General features: G+C 46.8%; 2 protein-coding genes across 2 annotated transcripts in view; both read left to right on the forward strand.

Moving 5' to 3' along the window:
- Nucleotides 1-2,892, forward strand: part of LOC310779848 (sodium/hydrogen exchanger 9B2) — a 32,279-nt gene extending 29,387 nt beyond the window's left edge. The window contains exons 13-14 of the mRNA XM_083640353.1: nt 779-953; nt 1,946-2,892. Of these exons, the coding sequence (XP_083496479.1) occupies nt 779-953; nt 1,946-2,034 (264 nt within the window). The 3' untranslated portion in view covers nt 2,035-2,892. The remainder of the gene's footprint in view (nt 1-778; nt 954-1,945) is intronic.
- Nucleotides 2,893-7,226: 4,334 nt separating this feature from the next.
- On the forward strand, nt 7,227-9,025 carry LOC310780028 (tripartite motif-containing protein 16-like). The gene has a single exon (XM_083640564.1). It carries the CDS (start codon nt 7,295-7,297, stop codon nt 8,747-8,749), a length of 1,455 nt encoding a protein of 484 aa, XP_083496690.1. The 5' UTR covers nt 7,227-7,294; the 3' UTR covers nt 8,750-9,025.
- The last annotated feature ends 13,897 nt before the right edge of the window (nt 9,026-22,922 follow it).

The raw sequence follows: 22,922 nt of genomic DNA on the forward strand, positions 1-22,922 counted from the left end.
AACCATTTTAGATTTAAAGCATACAATATTTTCATTGAACTATGAAGCTTTTACAAAAAAGTGTTTATTTTTATTTTCCTGAAAACTTTTCGCGGACCACCTGGCAAAGTGCCACGGACCCCTGGGGGTCCCCGGACCCCCATTTGAGAAGCACTGCTATAGTGTATCTACATGTGTATGTATTTCTGTGTGTCAGGCTGCTATAGTGTATCAATTATATTATGCTGTAGTGTATCTATTATATTATGCTGTGGTGTATCTATTATATTATGCTGTAGTGTATCTATTATATTATGCTGTAGTGTATCTACATGTGTATGTATTTCTGTGTGTCAGGCTGCTATAGTGTATCTATTATATTATGCTATAGTGTATCTATTATATTATGCTATAGTGTATCTATTATATTATGCTGTAGTGTATCTATTATATTATGCTGTAGTGTATCTATTATATTATGCTGTAGTGTATCTATTATATTATGCTGTAGTGTATCTATTATATTATGCTATAGTGTATCTATTATATTATGCTGTAGTGTATCTACATGTGTATGTATTTCTGTGTGTCAGCCTGCTATAGTGTATCTATTATATTATGCTATAGTGTATCTATGATATTATGCTGTAGTGTATCTACATGTGTATGTATTTCTGTGTGTCAGCCTGCTATAGTGTATCTATTATATTATGCTATAGTGTATCTATTATATTATGCTGTAGTGTATCTATTATATTATGCTGTAGTGTATCTACATGTGTATGTATTTCTGTGTCAGGCTGCTATAGGCTCCAAGGCGTTGGACATGGCGCGGGTTGAGGGAGACGAGGCGTTGGTAAAGTTTGGTCTGGACGTGTTAACCCTCGCCGTGCTCGCCATCCTCACCACCGCCCCCATCGGAGCGCTGGGCATCGGCCTGGCCGGGCCACGCCTCCTGGCACGAAAGGCCCCAGGTACACACACGCACGCACGCACGCACGCACGCGCACACACACACACACACACACACACACACACACACACACACACACACACACACACACACGCACTCTACACGCAGATAGGCAAAGAGGAACTCCGTGTCCAGAATAAAATGTTGGCATGTTATGTTTCTGCAAACCACAGATATGTTCAATACAAATTTTTCTGAACCAAAAACCTGTTGCATATCAACATTTCAACAAGTCCTCCAAACACAGGAGTGTTTCCAACGTCCATTTGGAAACATGAATTCAACAAAAACAACTTGGTTAAGGTTATTATGGTTATGGTTTGGGGTTAGCGTTAAATAACAAAAATGTTAAATGTGACTTGAAACTTTGGAAACACGGAAACGGATCTCCACTGTCTAAGGCAAAGGCTTACGCACTCCACCACCCCGGCCACAACTCCCTTACTTTCCTGCCATGTAATTTCAATAGCAGACTGTGGTTATTTACATGACCACTAGAGGGCTAGGCTATATTGTTACACATATCTACAAATGTTGATATGCAACATAATTATGGTATTTCTGGTTCCCAAACGTTGAGATTCAATGTATCTGTAGTTTGCAGAAATGCCAACATTTTATTCTGGAGACTGAGCTGCAAAGAGGCAGCAGACCAACGCAATAGAAACATTCCTTCCTTTCTTTCCTTCCTCTATTCATTGGGGGAGAGAGACAGGTAAAAAGAGAGAGAGAGAGAAGTGTTTGTCTTTTGATAATAAAAAAAATGCTTTTGAAGTCTGAAGTGTTTGAGAGGGTAAATATTTTCTCTCTCTCTCCCAGGCTAAAAAACAGGCATGATCTTTCTTTCTTTCTTTCTTTCTTTCTTTCTTTCTTTCTTTCTTTCTTTCTTTCTTTCTTTCTTTCTTTCTTTCTTTCCTTCTTTCTTTCTTTGTAGATAGATAGAGTATTTATATTGATACACATTTATATTGACACTTTTAATCTTAATTTCAGCAGATGAGCCGGAGGGCGGGGCCACACCTCCCGACAGCAACGGGATTGTTTTGGAGAAAGACAGCGTCACCTATGAGAGCAAGCTATGAGGCCTCTGATTGGATGAACAGATGAAAGCTATATATTACTCACCTTATGTAAACACCTTATGTAGATGATGCACCTCATGTAGTTGCTGACAGAGTGGTTTTAACATATCTCTGCTGTCTGTTTCTGTTATTCTTTACTCAACATAGTGACAAACATCAACCGACTTTCATGTGTCTGTAGATCCATTCAGTAACATTCTCAGTAAAAGGGAATAGTGTGATAAGGTGGATTTGTTTCCAAATGTAGGTTAAAGTGACACAGTCAACTGTCTGTCTTTAGCCCCATTCTCTACTCCAAAATACAGTTACTGCATTGAAGACAACTCGGAACTTAGAAGTCTCACTCTGAGATTTCCAACTTCCGTTCAATTCATTTTTGAATTGAACGGTTGTCCAACTTGGAATTACAGGTCAGAAATGCAGGTATAATTTCAGAACTCCGAATCTCCGACCGAGTTGTCTTGAATGAAACATCCGAGTTGTAGCCTGGGAATTGTCAGCTCAGTTAGCTTGAACAAACTGTTAGATAGCTAACTGCCAGCAACACACTGATGTTGATGTGAACATGCTAACGGTAGCTTCTACATTAGCTTGTGTGCTAATCAGATACATGTGTTAACAAGACAGTCCATGATGGTTAGCTGACCAGACACTATGGTTAGCTAGTTAACAAGCTGACATTATCACCTGTTCACAGAGCTGCGGACATCCAACATGGCCATCAGAGGAGCGCAGTACATCGCCTGAAAGCCTTTAAGATATTATCATCAATTGTTGGATGATATTGTGATTCTTGATGTTTTGCTATGGACTGAATAGTTCCATTTATTACTGACTTATTAATTACTGTGATTTCTAATTCTGTCATTTTTATTTGCTTTTAATAAAAAGCTAAATAAATCATCAGTAATGTGACAATCAACCACTCGGCTTCTTCATTTGAGAATGAGGACGTGACTGACATCCCGTTCAAGATAACTCAGAACACTGGAAAAAACGAGCTCCGACCTGTAAAAAATGAATTGAACGGTTGTCGAGGTCAGAATTACAGGTCGGAAATTCGGGTATCATTTCAGAGCTCCGGGTTTGTCAGAGTTGACATCATCAAAGTGTTTGTTGACCTAATTTGAGGTGTAATTATGCATTATGTGATTATATTGTTTATATTGGTCTCTGACTATAACAATAGGCCTATGTTGAATTTAACAGCTATTTTACTAATGAAATTAGCTAGCTGTGTATGTTTTTGTAACCGAGTTGAAAATAGCGTGAATGCAACTATTCTGTTCTGTGTTCCGAGTTGTCTTGAATGCAGTATTAATCTGGGACTTTTTGTGGTTGGGCAATGCTGGCGTTAACATTTAAAAACTGTTTTTTAAAGCAGCAGCAGCAGCAGTAGTTGTGTACCCTGACATCAATTCAGAACCTTTACAGCAAACCCTTTGACATGATGTGTTTTTGTCTTATGTCTTCTGTATTTTTGAACCACCAGGGATGGTGTTATGGTTGTTGCTATTTTAGTAGACTCTTATTTTTATTTGTTGTTTTCCAGTTTTGTTTGCCACCCTAAAATAATAAATTGTCCCATACTTGACAATTAAAGAATAGAACAGAATAGAAACCAGACAGACAAACCCTGTCTTTATTTTGTCACAGTCAACACACCAGAGCACACACACAAACATGCAATTGGAGGCGCCATGAAATTTGTCCTCGCGTTTGACCCATCCTAACTCATCCTCCTCCATGGTGAGGTCAGGAGGGGTGGGCAGCTGCAGTGAAGTGCTGGGGGACCAACTTCTTCCAACTGCCGCTGGTCAGATGACCATCTTCCGTCAAATAAGGGACGCTGTATTTTCATCTCACCTGCATTCCGCGAAGAACCGCCCTACTCTGCCTCTGATTGGCTAGTAGGCTATTCGTTGCCTTTGTTGGTTAGGTTGTTGAGGTTTAGGGATGAGGAGTGAGGTTAGAGATAGGGTAGGAATATCACTGTCAGAGCCAATCAGAGGCAGAGTAGGGGCGGGTCTTCACAGAATGCAGGTGGTCAACCCCCAATACGCCACCAGAGACCTTTTTGTTGTTGATTTTATCCCATTTTCTCCCATTTTCTCCCCAATTGTACTTCGCCAATTTCCCCCCTGCTGCCCCGGTCGCTGCTCCACCCTCTGCTGATCTGGGGAGAGCTTAGACTAGCACCATGCTTCCTCCCAGACATGAGCAGTAGCCAGTTGCTTCTTTTCACCTGACAGCTGGAGCCTCACCGGTAGGACGTAGCATGTGGAAGGATCACACTATTCCAACCAGTTCCTTTCCCTCTGAACAGGCACCCTAACCGACCAGAGGAGGCGCTAGTGCAGCGACCAGGACAAATACCCTCAAGCCGGCTTCCCTCCCGCAGACACGAGCCAATTGTGCCTGTATGGACGCCCGGCCAAGCCGGAGGTAACGCGAGGATGTGAACCTGTGCCCCTTCACCTTGGTAGGCAGGGACTTTACCGCTACACTACCCGGACCCCCCTCCCACCAGAAACCTTTAATATTAGATAGAGATAATAGAGATAATACAGAGACGCTGTACTCCAGCCTCCGCCAGCTGTAGGCTAAGACATGGTACTCTTCTGGTCTCCTAAATGGGCGTGGGTTTGTGATTGGCTCTCTGTCAATGGTATGAAACTTCATTGTTTCAACCAAGGGGGCGATACAGGAAGTGACTGGAAGTTGGGGGGTTGATGTATATTAAATCTCTCCACCCAGCGGTGTAGCACAAAATTCTGGGCCCCACACACACACACGCGCGCGCGCGCGCGCGCGCACATGCACGCCCGACTCAACCCCGACTCAACCCGGGCTGTCCACATTTTTGATCGGTGGAATGAGACAAAAAACCACCGCTGATACCAGCGGTGGAAATGGGCCATAACAGGTTTCTTTAATTCAGTAATTAGGGCTGACTAAATGGCCAAAAATGGCTAATTAGTGCTCCAAAATGCCTCAAGACAGGTTCAGCACCATGGAGAGCTGCAGAGTGACTCCAGTCACACAGCTAGTCCTATACTCTAATAAGAATGTGAAGGGCCAATCCCAATTCCTATCTTAACCCTCAATCTTAACCCTCAGTCTCAAAAATGCGCACTCCCGCGAAGTGCTAGTGCTGTCCCGATTCTCAGTGTGTTAAGTTAAGGGTCGAGTTTGAGGGTGATACGGCCCTCACTTTTAAGATTTTCCAGTACCACCCTTGGCGGTGAGTGCGATCCCAGAATCCCTTGCGTGTCATGGCTAGATCCCTTCAGATGAAAGATGGCGGGGAACGGAGGAAAAAAGTAGCCCTACAAAGTTAAGTATTTCCTTGTTAATAGCGATGTAAAAATTACGATAACCATTGTATTAGCTTAGTTTAATGTCATTTTATGGATTTCCGTTTTGGAATCCTAACAACAATGTTGTTGCTAACGAGTGGGTGCTAGAATGACCGTGCTTTCCGACGTGAGGGCTGGCTTGACTGCAGTTAAACACTGCAGTCAAGCCAGCCCTCACGTCGCAAAGCACGGTCATTCTAGCACCCACTCGTTTTGTGGTGCGTTGCATTACACGTAGGCTGTATCTTGATAAAAAACAACTCAACAACGACATTACCACCGAGAATTATGGCATTTCGTAACAACGTTAACAATGTTATAATATAATAATAATAATATGGCTTGACCAGCACAGCTACACTATTGATAGTTAGCAACAACAAATGTGTTAGGCTCCAAAACGGAAATCCATAAAATGACATTTAAACTAAGATAATACAATGGTTATCGTAATTTCTACATCTATATTATCAAGGAAATATTAGCTTTTTTCCTCTTCTTTTGAATTGACAGACTGGAGCAGCAGCACCACAGCCTGGCATATTGCTGCCCCCCACAGTCTGAAGACGTATCTGCCTTTAAGGGCTGTCCCATTTTAAAGTCGCAAGATAGCCCTTAACACTTAGTTTTGAGGGCTACTAAGATTGAGGGTTGAGCTTGAGGGTTAAGATTGAGGGTTAAGAAAAGAATTGGGATTGGGCCGAAGTGTCTGTCTGAGATTGTGTGTCTGTGTGTGTGTGTGTGTGTGTGTGTGTGTGTGTGTGTGTGTGTGTGTGTGTGTGAGAGACAGACAGACAGACCTCGACACTAAGGATGGATGTTCTTGCCACAGCTAATTAGAAGTCAATGATGATGTCTTCAAGTGTTTTCTGTGTTTCAACACTCCATGTAGAGGATCATGAACCCATCTTAATTTAACTGAGACAAGAATGCATTTTGTCTCCAGACTGTTGTTTTGGTCCATATGTGTTGCATCTCCTGCTGTAATATACTACTGTTCCCATTGACTGTATATATTATCTGTTTCATCAGCGCCTCCTAGGGTTAGGGCTGGGAATTTAAATAGTTAATTTCCACAAGCCACTTACCTCCCGGGACGTTGTGACATCACCAATGATGTCATACCTCGAATGTGGGAGGTATAAAAGTGATGTTCTGTTATGCTATGCTCTTTCTGCAATCTGTAAGCTATCTATCTGCTAGCTAGCTACTCTGTATGTTGCTTCTGCCTGATATTTCTGCTTGATATCTCAAATAAACGCCTGAAAGACCTCTCTGGTTCTAACCGATCACCCCTCGCGAGCTCTTACCTAAGATCCAGCAAACTTCACACAAACTTCCTAACACAAGGCTTTGGAACTTTATTTTGAAATGTTGCACTTAAAGTGAGGGGGATAAGGGGGGAGAGAAACACACACTGCCTCTTTAACGCTCCTCTTCCTGGAATAAAGCAAAGCCTGATAACCCCTCCCTCTTCTCCCCGGTCTCAAACACAGCCAGTTCTGTTCTCTCCACATCCTGTTCCTCCCCTTTCACAGATCTGCCAGTTTAAAGATGGGTGTAAACATGCTGTGAAGTGCAAGAGCTGACCAGCCCATTCACTGCAGATCAGCACATGAACATGAAGACAACAACAGAGGTTTGGAGCAGAGCACGGCTTATCTGACTCACTGTCACTGAGAAGTGAAATAGTGCAGCAAGGAATTCAGCTGGACAGGGAGAAACTGTGCTGTTCGATCTGTCTGGATCTACTGAAGGATCCGGTGACTATTCCCTGTGGGCACAGCTACTGCATGAGCTGTATTAAAGACTGCTGGAAGGAAGAGGATCAGAAGAAAATCCACAGCTGCCCCCAGTGCAGACAGACCTTCACACCGAGGCCTGTCCTGGTGAAAAGTACCATGTTAGCAGAGTTGGTGGAGGACCTGAGGAAGACCGGACTCCAAGCTGCTCCTCCTGATCTCTGCTATGCTGGACCTGGAGAGGTGGGCTGTGATGTCTGCCCTGGGAGAAAGCTGAAAGCCCTCAAGTCCTGTCTGGTGTGTATGGCCTCTTACTGTGAGCAGCACCTCCAGCCTCACTATGATGTAGCTCCATTAAAGAAACACAGGCTGGTGGAAGCCACCGTGAAGCTTCAGGAGAACATCTGCTCTCGTCATGATGAGGTGATGAAGATCTTCTGCCATACTGATCAGCAGTGTATCTGTTATCTCTGCTCCATGGACGAACATAAGGGACACGACACAGTCTCAGCTGCCGCAGAAAGGGCAGAGAGGCAGAAAGAGCTCGGGGTGAATCGGCAAAAAATCCAGAAGAGACTCCAGGGCAGAGAGAAAGATGTGAAGGTGCTTCAACAGAACCTGGAGGCTATTTATCTCTCTGCTGATAAAGCAGTGATGGACAGTGAGAAGATCTTCACTGAGCTGGTCCGTCTCATTGAGAAGAGAAGCTCCGAGGTGAAGCAGCAGATCAGATCTCAGCAGAAAGAGGAAGTGAGTCGGGCTGAAGAACTTCAGGAGAAGCTGAAGCAGGAGATCTCTGAGCTGAGGAGGAAAGATGCTGAGCTGGAGCAGCTCTCACACACAGAGGATCACATCCACTTCCTACACAGTTACCCCTCGCTGTCACATCTCAGTCAATCTACAGACTCACCCAGGATCGATACCCGTCCTGTCTGCTACTTTGAGGATGTGACTGCAGCTGTGTCAGAGGTCAGAGATATACTAAAGGACATTTTGACAGAGGAATGGCCTAAGATCTCACTGACAGTGACTGAAGTGGATATTTTACTGCCACAACCAGAGCCCAAGACCAGAGCTGACTTCTTACAATATTCACGTCAGATCACACTGGATCCAAACACAGCAAACACACTGCTGTTACTATCTGAGGGGAACAGAAAAGCAACAGGCATGAGAGAAGCACAGTCATATTCTAGTCACCCAGACAGATTCACTTACTGGCGTCAGGTCCTGAGTAGAGAGGGTCTGACTGGACGTTGTTACTGGGAGGTGGAGAGGAGCGGGTTGAGCATTTCAATAGCAGTCTCATATAAAGATATTAGCAAAACAGAGAGTGAAAGTCTATTTGGATACAATGACAAGTCTTGGGCATTAGAGTGTGGCATCAGTAGTTATCAGTTCACACATAAGAGTATCAAAACTTCCATCTCAGTTCCTCCGTCCTCCAGAGTAGGAGTGTACCTGGATCACAGAGCAGGTATTCTGTCCTTCTACAGCGTCTCTGAAACCATGACTCTCCTCCACAGAGTCCAGACCACATTCACTCAGCCTCTCCATCCTGGACTGTGGTGTTTTAGCATTGGAGACACTGCTGAGCTGTGTAAGCTCAAGTAGACAGGACTTATTAAAGCAGGAGTGTGTGTGTGTGTGTGTGTGTGTGTGTGTGTGTGTGTGTGTGTGTGTGTGTGTGTGTGTGTGTGTTTTCTTTCCATCTTTGGTGCTTAGCTGTCATTGTTGTGGTGTTTCTGCACTGCACTTCCCACAGATCACCTGTCAGTCAAAGATTATGTTTGATTTCCTGTAGGTGGTGCTCTTTTCTTTGTGTTATATCAGTGAGTGATAGTGAGTATCCAAACACACATGTATTCATATGAAAACATAAACTGTTGTGTGACCTATATAGTTCTTATTGTTGTCTATTTCTATTTTCTTTAGTGATTGATTGAATGTGTGATCAAAGTGAATTATCTGCAAAGATCAATAAAAAAATCCCCAAGAATGAATAAAATATTTCTTCTGATTCATTCCAGGGAGTACATACATAACACTTGCATGAATGTAGAAAATAACGACTTTAACATTGGGGGTTGATATGTTCCAGTTTTACAGATACAGGTGTTTACAGATGTTCTCTTTTTTAACACCAAAAAGGTTTAGGAATTTTAACTTTAAACTCATGTTGAAACAGATGGTCTACACTGTGTGAGGATGGTCTGCACTGTGTGAGGATGGTCTGCACTGTGTGAGGATGGTCTGCACTGTGTGAGGATGGTCTGCACTGTGTGAGGATGGTCTGCACTGTGTGAGGATGGTCTGCACTGTGTGAGGATGGTCTGCACTGTGTGAGGATAGTCTACACTGTGTGAGGATGGTCTGCACTGTGTGAGGATGGTCTGCACTGTGTGAGGATGGTCTGCACTGTGTGAGGATGGTCTGCAGTGTGTGAGGATGGTCGGTACTGTGTGAGGATGGTCTGCACTGTGTGAGGATGGTCTGCACTGTGTGAGGATGGTCTGCACTGTGTGAGGATGGTCTGCACTGTGTGAGGATAGTCTACACTGTGTGAGGATGGTCTGCACTGTGTGAGGATGGTCTGCACTGTGTGAGGATGGTCTGCAGTGTGTGAGGATGGTCGGTACTGTGTGAGGATGGTCTGCACTGTGTGAGGATGGTCTGCACTGTGTGAGGATGGTCTGCACTGTGTGAGGATGGTCTGCACTGTGTGAGGATGGTCTGCACTGTGTGAGGATAGTCTGCACTGTGTGAGGATAGTCTGCACTGTGTGAGGATGTGTGAGGATGGTCTGCACTGTGTGAGGATGGTCTGCACTGTGTGAGGATGGTCTGCACTGTGTGTGGATGGTCTGCACTGTGTGAGGATGGTCTGCAGTGTGTGAGGATGGTCTGCACTGTGTGTGGATGGTCTGCACTGTGTGAGGATGGTCTGCAGTGTGTGAGGATGGTCTGCACTGTGTGAGGATAGTCTGCACTGTGTGAGGATGGTCTGCACTGTGTGAGGATGTGTGAGGATGGTCTGCACTGTGTGAGGATGGTCTGCACTGTGTGAGGATGGTCTGCACTGTGTGTGGATGGTCTGCACTGTGTGAGGATGGTCGGTACTGTGTGAGGATGGTCGGTACTGTGTGAGGATGGTCTGCACTGTGTGAGGATGGTCTGCACTGTGTGAGGATGGTCTGCACTGTGTGAGGATGGTCGGTACTGTGTGAGGATGGTCGGTACTGTGTGAGGATGGTCTGCACTGTGTGAGGATGGTCTGCACTGTGTGAGGATGGTCTGCACTGTGTGAGGATGGACTGCACTGTGTGTGGATGAGGATGGTCTGCACTGTGTGAGGATGGTCTGTACTGTGTGAGGATGGACTGTACTGTGTGAGGATGGTCTGTACTGTGTGAGGATGGTCTGCACTGTGTGAGGATGGTCTGCACTGTGTGAGGATGGTCTGCACTGTGTGAGGATGGACTGCACTGTGTGTGGATGAGGATGGTCTGCACTGTGTGAGGATGGTCTGCAGTGTGCCCTTGCACCTTGTGTCAGTGTGTACGTGGCACTACTGTATATAAGCCTGACTGTCCACACAGTTATTTGCAAGTGATGAGGTCGGATCTGTGTTCAGGCACCGTCAAGCTATCTGCATCGGTTGCCGTGGTAACGGCGTGGGCATGTGTACATACGGTAGCTAACGGATGGCAGGTTTTGCAAATACATAGCCAAAACAAAAAGCTGCCGACGCAGGATGGATGTTTCGGCAGAAACCAAAATGGAGACAAAAAGGTCACAGTTTGTTCTCCATTTTGGTGTCTGTGACGCCAATGCCGTGTGATGTATGGTTAGTGTGATGTATGGTTAGTGCAAAAGACCGTTTGAAAACTGTTTTGATGGCCATGAGTGGTGGGACTGTGACACACCTATCATATAATTTGAGTCTCATTTAAAATCACAGACTTGATCAAATCTGACTCCAAACTGGACATGCCAAACAGATGTCAGATTTGGGCAGTTTTAACACTGTTGTCAAGATGGCTCTACACTGCCCCCATGCTGTTAGCACACGTTGTCGAGCATGTATGCACTAAGTGGGGTAAAGTGATTATAATCAGATTGCTTCTTTGGAGAAGTGCTGCTGTCAGCTTGCTCTCATGATAGGAGATGATTAAGTTGTAGACGTAACTGAATGGGAAGCAGCCCTGTTGACGTGCTGTGATGGTGTAACATATGGCTGCTATAGTCTTAAATTGGATCACTCAGATCTTAATTTGCTGTGGCTGGAAAGCTCAAAATTACTCAATCTAACACAACACAATGACAGCACTGTGACATTGTGTTGGCGGCTTTCGAAGAAAAGCGTGCTTTCTTCCTCATACAGAAAAGATAAACTGCTGTCAAAATGGTAATTATACTCCATGAAACATTGTATATACCTTGTGAATATCATGTGCTGCCTCTCATACTAAATTAAGCATTTTGCCACTTTTTCTTAGTTGTGCGCTTATACGTCAAACAATTATACCAATATGAGCTTGATCATGTTATTGATGACAGCTTTAACCCATTCCTACCTGATGCAGCATTTGTGTGTGTATCCCTTTAAGACCGCGAACCGCGTCTTAAAGGGGATATACATGCAAATGCTGCATCAGGTATCAATGGGTTAATGAGGCACCTAATAACTGTAATCAGTTTTTCTCTATATTTAGAGCTACTTTTCAGTTTGTCTCTATATTTAGAGCTACTTTTCAGACCGGCAAGTCTGGCGACTTTTTCTGACCGTAGGAAGCAACGTTAAGGGGAAGAGCTCACCCTAAAATCCAACATATATATATTCCCTCTCACCTGTAGTGCTATTTATCCATCTATATCTTTTTGTGTTAGTTTTGGAGATATCGGCCCCAGAGTTTCTGCCTTCTCTCCACTACAATGGAATTGGATGGCACTCGGCTTGTGGTGCTCAAAGTGCCAAATAAATACATTTGAAAAACTCAACAGGAATGTCTCTTTCCAGAAATCATGACTCAAGATAATCCACAGACCTTGTTCTGAGCAGTTTCGTGGACAAACTATTTTCTTTTGACCGAACTACACCCGCTAGCTGCTAGCTAGTTCCTACATGAGACTGCAAAAGAAAACAGTTCCATGAAACTGCTCACAACAAAGTCTGTGCATTATCTTGAGTAACCGGGTCATGATTTCCGGAAAGAGATGATGCTGCTGTTGAGTTTTTCAAATGAGCACTAAAGCCGAGTGCCATCCAGTTTGTTTGTATTCAAGAGAAGACAGACATCTCTGCGGCCGTTGAGGCGCCCTAACCCCTCTCCCCCCATTTTTTTTTTTTTTACATCAGACCATGGAAATTCAATCCCATGTGGGAGCAACATATTACAGATTTTATCCGGCTGTACCTGCAGGACAAATTCTCTCTGAAATGACCTACTGTATTTTCAGTTCACTCTGGAAAAAAAAGGCCCATCTAGACCAGCATCTGCTGCTTCATGTGGGACAGCCAGCGTCTGGATTGCAGGGCCACGTACGGCCAGGCAGCATCACTCTTTAGATGAGATGACACTCATTTCCCCACGGGGAAATGAGGTCGCTGCCGCAGCAGGAATAGCATTCAGCTGGGGACAAAAAACAAATAGCCTACAAGCTCCCAAAGAGAATAGACAATAAGCAATGAAGGGAAGCCACAGTGAATTGAAGTCGTGAGTTTTGTGCTTGGCAAAATAGGGAAAATGGTGAAGAAAGAAAAGAGTGCGGGAGCTGCTGCATGTGGCATTATTATAAGGACACAGAGCTGCATGGAAGAGGGTTTTATTCTTCATTATTTGGATCACAGTTCAGCTACTCTTCCTGCAGGTCCACATTAAGCACATTAAGTTCACATAATGCATACAGCAATGGTCCTCCGCACCTGCACCCCAAATAAACATGACAAAATAAATACATGTGTTTACTGTACATATATTATGCACATACACACATTCACATACACACACGCGCACGCACCCACGCACGCACGCACGCACGCACGCACGCACTCTCACACACATTTTAATTTCTTTATTGGATTTTCGATTAGAGACATTAATCGTATCAAAACCCAATAGTAGCAAGATTCAATGCAATACAATACAAGATCATGCTCACAATGTTATCTGTAGGCTATAGACATGGGCAGATCAAAAAAGAAACATGAGGCTATGGGTATAAGTGACAGCGTCTCTTCCAAATGAAATGACTGCCAATGATGGCAGACACAGAGCAGTACTTGGCCAACTGTTTTGCAGCTTTTTTTGACAGTCCAGCAAGTTGGAGTCCTCGCATACACATTTTATGAACATGCCCCAGGCTACCAAATATCAAGACTATAATTTTACAGTTATACCCACATGCAGAGATGGCATTTGCAAGTGTTTGATATTTTAGCCATTTGTAACTGAAGCATGTATCCATGTACAAATCAAAGGAACATCCAATTTCTAAAATTAAAACAGACTTGGTGGATTCATTGATCATGACAATATCCGGAGTATTTGGACAGCTTTCAACAGTATTATTAAATGTATTGTTAGATTGGGATAAGGCAAACCAGTTAATTTGTTATTGATGTGGAATTGTGTGTGTTGTCCAGTGGCACGACGCAGTTCTTTAGCAGTCAAACCCACGATACGGTCGTGGCGTGCCGTATACAGTCCCTTGAAAGCGGGGCAGCTGTTCATAATGTGCGCAACTGATTCCGGTTGTCAGGGCTGGACTGGGACCAAAAAAGCTACCTGCCATGTGTCAGACAGGCCCACAATTTCGAATCGGCCCAATTTTTCGAGCTCGCGCTCGCATGGGTTGTACAGTACAGTACAGTACAGTACTAAACATAACAACACTGATTTTTTTTTTTACGCAAATACAAGTGTATTGATTGTTGTCATGTTGGCGTCCCTTCCTACCACTAGGAATCAGTATTGTTATAGGTGAAACTATAAAACTAAACTAAAACTTAGATACTCAAAACCAAAAAATATAGAGTAGATTACTTTGGACATAATATAGCCACACAAACATTTCCCATATGTCTGATGTATCTTTCCCCATAGTCTGTTACAACTTTACCCCGCTCGCCGGGGTAAAGTATCCTCTTCTTTTAATGACACCTAGTTGTTGCATCCAAATTGTTGCATAAAATCCACTTTTCTGTCGCTCAAAAACTGAAAACCAACAGTTGCTATGGGCTGGCACAATTGTACGTGGACCAACGTTGAATAGAGGGCCACTCCAGAGACCAGAATCATTCATTATTGACGCCTGAATGGACTGTGGTCACGCCATCCGCACGTTGAGGAAGCGTAGTCGCGCTATCTGCACGTAAAATCCATTGAGCCTCTACTTCGCTCTGCACGGTAAAGAGTGGGTGACCCCCTCATGGTGCCTTCAGGTACGCCTCGTACACCCAGAAACAGATACTAATGGCCACAGAGCTTGTTGTAAGCAGCACAGATAATGTTGATTGGGCCGCTACCGGCCCAATCAAATACATAATACATACATTTTCACCAACCTGACCGGCCCACTATAGAGCGGCCCGCCGGCCATCACACCGGTAAGAATACATTACAGTCCAGCCGTGCCGGTTGTTGATTATTGTGCAGTAGACAGTGTGAATCGTGTTGTGATGGGTACCAGAGGGCAAGGTTGTATTTGGGTGTCACACACACGCATGCACGCACGCACGCACGCATGCACACACACACACACACACACACACACACACACACACACACACACACACATACATTGTTTTTTCCCCATTGCGTTGATTGTAGGTCGAGACACTGTAACGTCTTTCTTGTCTTAGTCTTAGGACTTTGATGTTTGTTCCCTGGTGCACCTGATTGGACGAGTAGTGAAGCGTAAATGCATGCAAGTGAACACAGTTTCCACCTCTTTGAAATGAGGCATATAGATTACTCACCTATTTTCAGATCAACTGTATCAATCAATGAGGGTGTTATAAGCAGAACAGACTGACGCGTGCACACCGTTCAGGTTAGGACAACTCTGCTTTACTTCCTTATTCCACACATCCTTACAACACGCACACCCTGTCAGAACCATAACGTTAACATACGACATACCCCCACAACCCAGTCTCTTAAAGGCATCGCCTGGACATAACATCCCCCCCCCCCTTTAATGAAAACGAAACTAAACTAGTGGTGAGAATAGTGCCAATAACTGAACTCAAATAAAAAACAGCAGAGCCATAGCCATGTAACTGTTACGCCCCCCCCCCCAACCTAAGCATGATAGGTCGCGACATAGTCCTGTAGAGTAACAGGCTGGACTCTGACCCGCACTGGCCTGGGGTCCAGCACCACAGGCTCCTGACGTTGAGGTGCATCCGGCTCATCCGGTGCGGGCAACACCGGAGCGGGGAGCGGGCCAGGATCTGATTGGCCTGGCGGTGGAGCTGCTGCTGCGTGGTCCGGGAAAGAGGGCGCTGGGACTTTCCTCAGTCTGCAGGCATGCCATCGTGAGCCATCATCAAGCAGGAATGTTGCAGGGCCGAGAATGTGAGTGACCTGCCTGGGCTGGGACCAGAATGAAGCCATCTTGTTGTGGCGTTGTGGGCGTCGAGCCCTGACCCAGTCCGAGACCTGAATTGATGGTGGCCGTGCCCTGCGTCGCCTGTCCACCTTTTCCTTTGTCTCCTGCTGCCGTGCAGCCACGGTCTCCCGCGTCTGGGTAAGTGAGGGCTTGTTGGGCGCTGCAGTGGGTGCTCTGAGCCTGTGCAGTGGCAGTTCAAGTTCCTGGCCAAGCATGAGGAGTGACGGTGACACCTGAGTCGTGCAGTGTGGGCTCGCCCTGTAGTGCAACACTGTCTGGTTGAGTGCAACTTCGAATGTGCAGCCTTGTGCCAGGTGCACCCGGATGCCATTCTTCAGTGTGGCATTGAAGCGTTCCACTCCCCCGTTGGCCTGAGGATGGTAGAACGCCGTCCGGATGTGCTTGACGCCCCTGCTGGCCAGGAAATCAGAGAACTCTGCAGAGATCAACTGGGGCCCGTTATCTGTCGTCACGGCCTTAGGCAACCCCCAGCAAGCGAACAGCCCGTCCAGTACCTGGATTATGACGCGTGATGTCACTGTCCCTACTGGCACCACCTCTGGTCACTTGGAATGGAGATCATACACCACCACGAGAAAGCGCTGGTGATGGGGAACACCACGGCCATGGATTTCTCCGCAGATATCAAGCTGTATATGGCTCCAGGGGCGGGCAGGCCAAGGGAGTGGCTGTAGGGGGGCAGCGGCTGGAGGCCCAGTTTTGCCGCTGAGGAGGCACGCTGAGCAGTCTTGGACCAGGTGCTCGATGTCCCGGTCGATGGCCGGCCACCACACCAGTTCACGGCACCGCTGCTTGAGTTTAACAATTCCCAGGTGCCCCTCGTGTGCCATCGCCAGCACGCAGGTACGCAGGGTGCTCGGGATGACAGTGCAGAGCCCTCTTGACACACAGGTGTCTGACAAGCAGGACAGCTCCTCTCTCACCCTGGCGAACGGTTTCAGGTCCTCTGGTATTTTGGATGGCCAGCCGTTCCTGATATCGGGTCCTTGTCCGACTCTGCTTGCAGTTCCTCGAGCGTAACTACAGGCTGCAGATGTGTGTACAGTGTCTGGATGAGGAGCGGCTCCTCATCGTCTGGCAAAAGAGATGAGTTTGGTGGGACGGAAGGGGTTGGGGCTGCGATGGAGCGAGAGAGAAGGTCTGCCACCACATTGTCTCTCCCTGGGGTGAAGACGAGATCATAATGGTACTGCCGAAGGCGGTCGGCCCAGCGGTGAAGTCGTAGCGGCTTGTGGCCTGTGCCGGAGGTGGAGAGCACTGTAGTCAGGGCCTGGTGGTCAGTCCTGATAGTAAAGTGGCGACCATAGAGGAATATATATGCAGGTCGATTTCTTCTCACTTTTTTTATATTTTATTATTTTATTTTATTTTATTTATTTTACTATTTTTATTATTTTTATTTTATTTTATTCTCTTAGCTTTTTTTATTCTTACTCCTTATTCAGAACTCTCTACAAATAGAGGCTAATCTTGCCTGTCTTAGTATTAGTAGAGCTGAATTCTTTCTAAAACAAAGCAGAACTCTCTACTAATCTGGATTGCCTGTCCTAGTATTAGTAGAGCTGAATTCTTTTTTAAACAAAGCAGAACTCTCTATTGTATTGTCTTATACTGAGTTCTGGTTTTATTTAGTTGAGTGCCCCATTGCTCTTGAGGTGAGGTTTGTACCTCCAAAAATTGTATTTATTTTATTTATTTTATCTTCAATTATTTTACTTTATCATATGGGGAATTGCAATGAGGGTTATGCAATTAACCCACGATGACTGTGCAATATGCTTAGAAGTCATTAGGATGAAGTGTTGAACCAAATTGAACTAACCAGTGTTCGTTGTCTTTATTTTTATATTACACCGCTGGCACAATTTCCCAGTGGAAGCGCATGTTGGCAAGGGACCACACTGTATGCTCAATGTGTTTTTTCCTGTCTGTTGTATGTATAGTGTCAAAACCTCTATACTGTGATATGTGGCTGTTGTACGGCACTATTTGCCCAAGACAAATTTCCCCTCGGGGACAATAAAGTTCATCTCATCTCATCTCATCTCAATATGTGCCACCGCTCGCATGCCCACACACAGGCCAATGCTTCACGCTCGCCCACCGAGTAGCGCTGCTCCGTCTCCATCAGGGCCCTAGAAGCGAACGCTATTGGCCTCTCAATGCCATCCTGCAGCTGGGACAGGACAGCCCTGACTGCAGCAGCAGCATCACATGTGACGAATGTAGGGCTAGCGATGTCGAAATGAGCAAGGACAGGAGGAGAGGTTAGCTGCTCTTTCAGTGTAGAGAAGGCATCTCTGCATTCTGACCGCCAGGCCCATGGCTCACTCTTGTGCAGGGGCACTGTCGTGTCCGAGTAGTGGGGCAGAAAGCGCAGGTAATAAGCGGTCATTCCCAGGAATGAAGCGACCTCAGGGGCGGAGTCAGGTTCGGGGATGCGTTGCACCGCCTCGACATTGGATGACAGGGGCACAATCCCTTCTGCTGAGAGACGGAATCCAAGGAAGTCGACGGTAGACGCTGCGATGAGGCATTTATCTGTGTTCAAGGTGAGGTGATGTTTAGTTAGCGCATCAAACACACTGTGGAGACGGGCATCATGGGTAGACTGGTCCGGCCCATGGACGACTATGTCGTCGAGGTACACTGCTGTCCCTGGAGTCCCAGCCAGGATGGTGGACATGATTTTTTGAAAGCAGCTGGGAGCTGAGCAGAGGCCAAACGGCATACGTGTGTACCTGAAGACACCGACATGTGTCATGAACGCCATCAGGTCCCGGCTGGCTGGGTGGAGAGGCACTTGGAGGTAACCCTGCCGTAGGTCCAACTTTGAGAAGACTTTTGAGCCATAGAAGAGAGTGGTGAGCTCCTCCACTGTTGGCAGAGGGTATGTGTCTGGAATTATGGCTTTATTCACCTGGCGTAGATCCACACAAATCCGGAGTCCCCCCATTTTCTTCTTAGCGACCACCAGGTTTGAGACCCACGGGGACGCGTCTATGGGCTCGATGATGCCCTCCTCGAGCAGAGAAGACAGTTCAGCCACGACACCATCCCTGAGGGCGAGCGGCAGCCGTCTGAGGGGCTGAATCACTGGCGCCACCTTGGGGTCCACACGAGGGCGATGAGTGAATGCAGTCAAGCAGCCTATGCCATCAAACAGCGCTGGGCACTCCTGGAGTGTTGTGGGCGAGACCTGCATTATAGCCTGGCCGCTATTGGAAGCTTACTAAGCGAGTTTCAGGAGCAGGACCACGCAATCAATCAGGCCTTCACAAGCCACGCCTCCCCAGGTGAACCTAACCTCCTATATAACCTCACCTGGGCCGTTGTCTCCTCTTGGCTCTCGCTTCTGCGCTCGTGCACGCAAACGATTACCGCAACCACAGTAATCTCGCACGCCACGCCGAACGTCTACTCACCCGTGGCCACGGATGCCGCTTCCTTGTCCTCGTCGGGACGACCTCCTCCCCTGGACCCCGGACCAGCCCGAAGCCGATGCCTCTCCCGCCGCAGGCAGCGTCCTCGGGACCCCGTTCACCCGCACCTCTGGCCACGGATGCTGCTTCCTTGTCCTCGTCGGGACGGCCTCCTCCCCTGGCCCCCGGACCAGCCCGAAGCCGATGCCTCCCCCGCAGCAGGCAGCGTCCTCGGGACCCCGTTTTCACCCGCACCTCTGGCCACGGATGCCGCTTCCTTGTCCTCGTCGGGACGACCTCCTCCCCTGGCCCCCGGACCAGCCCGAAGCCGATGTCTCCCCCGCCGCAGGCAGCGTCCTCGGGACCCCGTTCACCCGCACCTCTGGCCACGGATGCCGCTTCCTTGTCCTCGTCGGGACGACCTCCTCCCCTGGCCCCCGGACCAGCCCGAAGCCGATGCCTCTCCCGCCGCAGGCAGCGTCCTCGGGACCCCGTTCACCCGCACCTCTGGCCATGGATGCCGCTTCCTTGTCCTCGTCGGGACGACCTCCTCCCCTGGCCCCCGGACCAGCCCGAAGCCGATGCCTCCCCCGCAGCAGGCAGCGTCCTCGGGACCCCGTTTTCACCCGCACCTCTGGCCACGGATGCCGCTTCCTTGTCTTCGTCGGGACGACCTCCTCCCCTGGCCCCCGGACCAGCCCGAAGCCGATGTCTCCCCCGCCGCAGGCAGCTGTTCGGGACCCGTTCACTCGTATCATGGGAGGCGAGTATCTTCCTGGTCATATAGCCACCGACCGTAGGTTACATGGCAAAGGGAATGACAGACGAAATACTAGCTTCTCCAGCAGTACGTGTATGCACCTCGAAAGCTTTCTCACGGCCGTATATCATTTTAACGTAATGCAAGTTGTTTACTTTAGCTCGTTAACAACCACGTGATCCGGATGTCTGCTCATGCAAGAGGTTGGATGCCGCTCCACGCTGCAGGTATCCTCAGATGATTGCAAAACATGCATGTTTTCCAGCAACTTGTGCGATTTTCTCGGATTTTCTAGAGCTTCATTTCGCTTCCTACCGGCATGTCACGTGGTTTGCAAACAAGCCAATGGTCAACGGTCTCGCCTCGGTCGCCATTTTGACGTTACGTCACCTGAAAACAAACCTAGGCCTCTCGAGTGTCAAGCCACCTAGTGTAAGCAGCACCACTTCCCATTGTTACTTCAAAATAAAACCGGTTGAACGTTCATACATTTTGCAAACCCCAAAGTAAGGGTAAAGAACGTATCTAATTATAGGACGAATCAGTGTGACGTCCATGCGATGCTTATATTTTGACATTCTGAGTGAAAGCAGAATTAGCTCAAGAGTTTCATGTACAATATATGCACGTTGTGTTAAAGTCATGTGCCGTTGCCACCCAGTGACGTGGTTCGTTTACAAAAATATACGCCCGATCCCTCGTATAGGACAACCGGATCCACACTCCGTTTGCAACGCCGTTTTAAACATTTTCATTCATGTCGCTACTGGTGATCAGACAATCATTCAGATGCAACGTCATCGTGCACGGTGCCCCAGCACCACGGTTATCAGCACGCCTGCCCCCACCCAGTGACACGCCAGTACGGCAGCCGGGACATGCTATACCGTAGCGTTACCAGCCACCTCGGTCATCACCGCACTCAAGCACCGGCTCGGCCGCCATGGCGTCAGCAGCCTACATCTAGCGATGCCGCAGCCTACTGCTAGCAATTGGCCGCAGCCTACATCCATCGACAGCCATCTACATCTAGCAACCTCCGCCCCTACGTCCGGTGACTGAAGCTGCCCTATCTAGCGACCACTTGTGTCTAGCAACTACCATGGCCCGCATCTGGCTATCGCCTCAGCGTACGCCAAGAAACCGTCACAGCCTACTTCAAGCTATATCTGGCAACCAATGCCGCCGTGTATGGCTGTACTCCCACCCGCGTCTAGTGCTTCAGTGCAGGGGCGGTTTTAGCATCAGAGCTTTGGGTGGGCTCAGCCCACCCAAAGCTCCGGCATGCCCCCCCGGAAGAAAATTTTGTACAGTTTCAAGTAAAAATGGATCAAACTGGCGCACTTTGAGATCAAAATGAAGAGACTAGATCTATGAAGAACTACACACATCAATATCTTCTTTACCGTTCTGTGGTTTTACAGCAATGAAAAAATAATTGTTTCCCTATACAGTATATACTATAGATATTCTGCATACAGGTTACTATATGGTAGAATTATGCTTGCATAAATAATACCAAAATCACTTCAGGGGAGTTTCAAGTAAAGTAACATTTTGCTTTGTAGGCAAAACAAAAGTAAAATTAAATCAAAAGGGAACTTCCTAACTTATTGGCTGGAATAATATTCCGACAAGATAATAATATACTGTAAGCACTAAAGCAGGAGTTTGCAGTCAACTAGTTGAAATTAATATGTGGCAGTATTTGTGGGGGTCAAAATCTATGTAGGGTGTACCACCACAAATAGATCAGTGTATGGGAAACACTGACTATTAAATTGTGTGACTAGAAAGACACCAATAAATCTGAGAAAATGTACTTTAATTTTGAACAACAGCACTACAACGGTGGCATTACAAATGGTATTATGAAATTATTGTGTCAAAAAACAAGAATGCCACTTTTTTCATGAACTTTAAGCAGAAAATTAAAAAATAGTTTTAAAGCAAAAATAAATAATAAATAAAGATAATTTTAACATTGGCTCAACCAGCCCATCTTACTGACCACCAGGGGTCCTGGTCCTTAATCCCTTTTTATTACTCCCATGCCACTGGTACTGTACACAAACAAGGCTGTTTAAATATCTGCCTTGCACTCCCTTAGAGCAGGGGTGTCAGACTCATATTAGGTAGAGGGCCGGATTTGTTCAACTGAGACCTCATGGGGGCCGGATTTTTTTTTTACTAAAATCAATTCGACTCATTTACCCATTTACTTCACAAAAGAAATACTGCTCTTTCCATTTCTCTTAAAACTGCCTGCATTCCGTGTCAACCTTTCTCTTTTTTGACAGCATCTTGTTCAGGGGCGGACTGGGATCATAATTCAGGCCGGGCATTAGATACCAAGCAGGCCAGGCTGATACGGGCCGACGCGCGTGCCGGCGTCAGAAAAATTTGGGCCGTTTAAAGCTCAATTTGGGCCGTTTGAAGCCAGATGTGGGCCGTTTGAAGCCCAATTTGGGTCGTTTAAAGCCAGATTTGGGCCGTTTGAAGCCCAATTTGGGCCGTTTGAAGCCCAATTTGGGCCAAGTCCAATTTTACAATGAGATGCACCCACTTTAATCCTGAATAAAGTAATAAAACCACTAGTAAACCAGTAGGCGGCGCCTGGCCTGCTGTTCAGTGAGTGGCCTGACTGCGGGCACAATTTTTTTTTTTTTTTTTTTTTGCAGGCCAGGCCAGGCCAGGCCACCGGGCATTTGCCCGACGTGCCCGATTATGCAGTCCGCGCCTGATCTTGTTGATTCTTTTATTTTTTGGTAGGTAGCTGAATGCGCGATTCAATTCCAGCGTGGCATCATGGCGGCTTTGTTTACACCTGATGACCTACTGACATACTTCCTTGTAGTGCAGGTTAATTAACTATTTTTTTTAATATTCCAAAACATCTCGCGGGCCGGATGAAGCCTGCCCGTGGGCCGGATCCGGCCCACGGGCCGTATCTCTGACATCCCTGCCTT

This window comes from Poromitra crassiceps, assembly GCF_964638095.1.
Source record: "Poromitra crassiceps genome assembly, chromosome: 7".
Lineage (NCBI taxonomy): Eukaryota > Metazoa > Chordata > Actinopteri > Beryciformes > Melamphaidae > Poromitra > Poromitra crassiceps.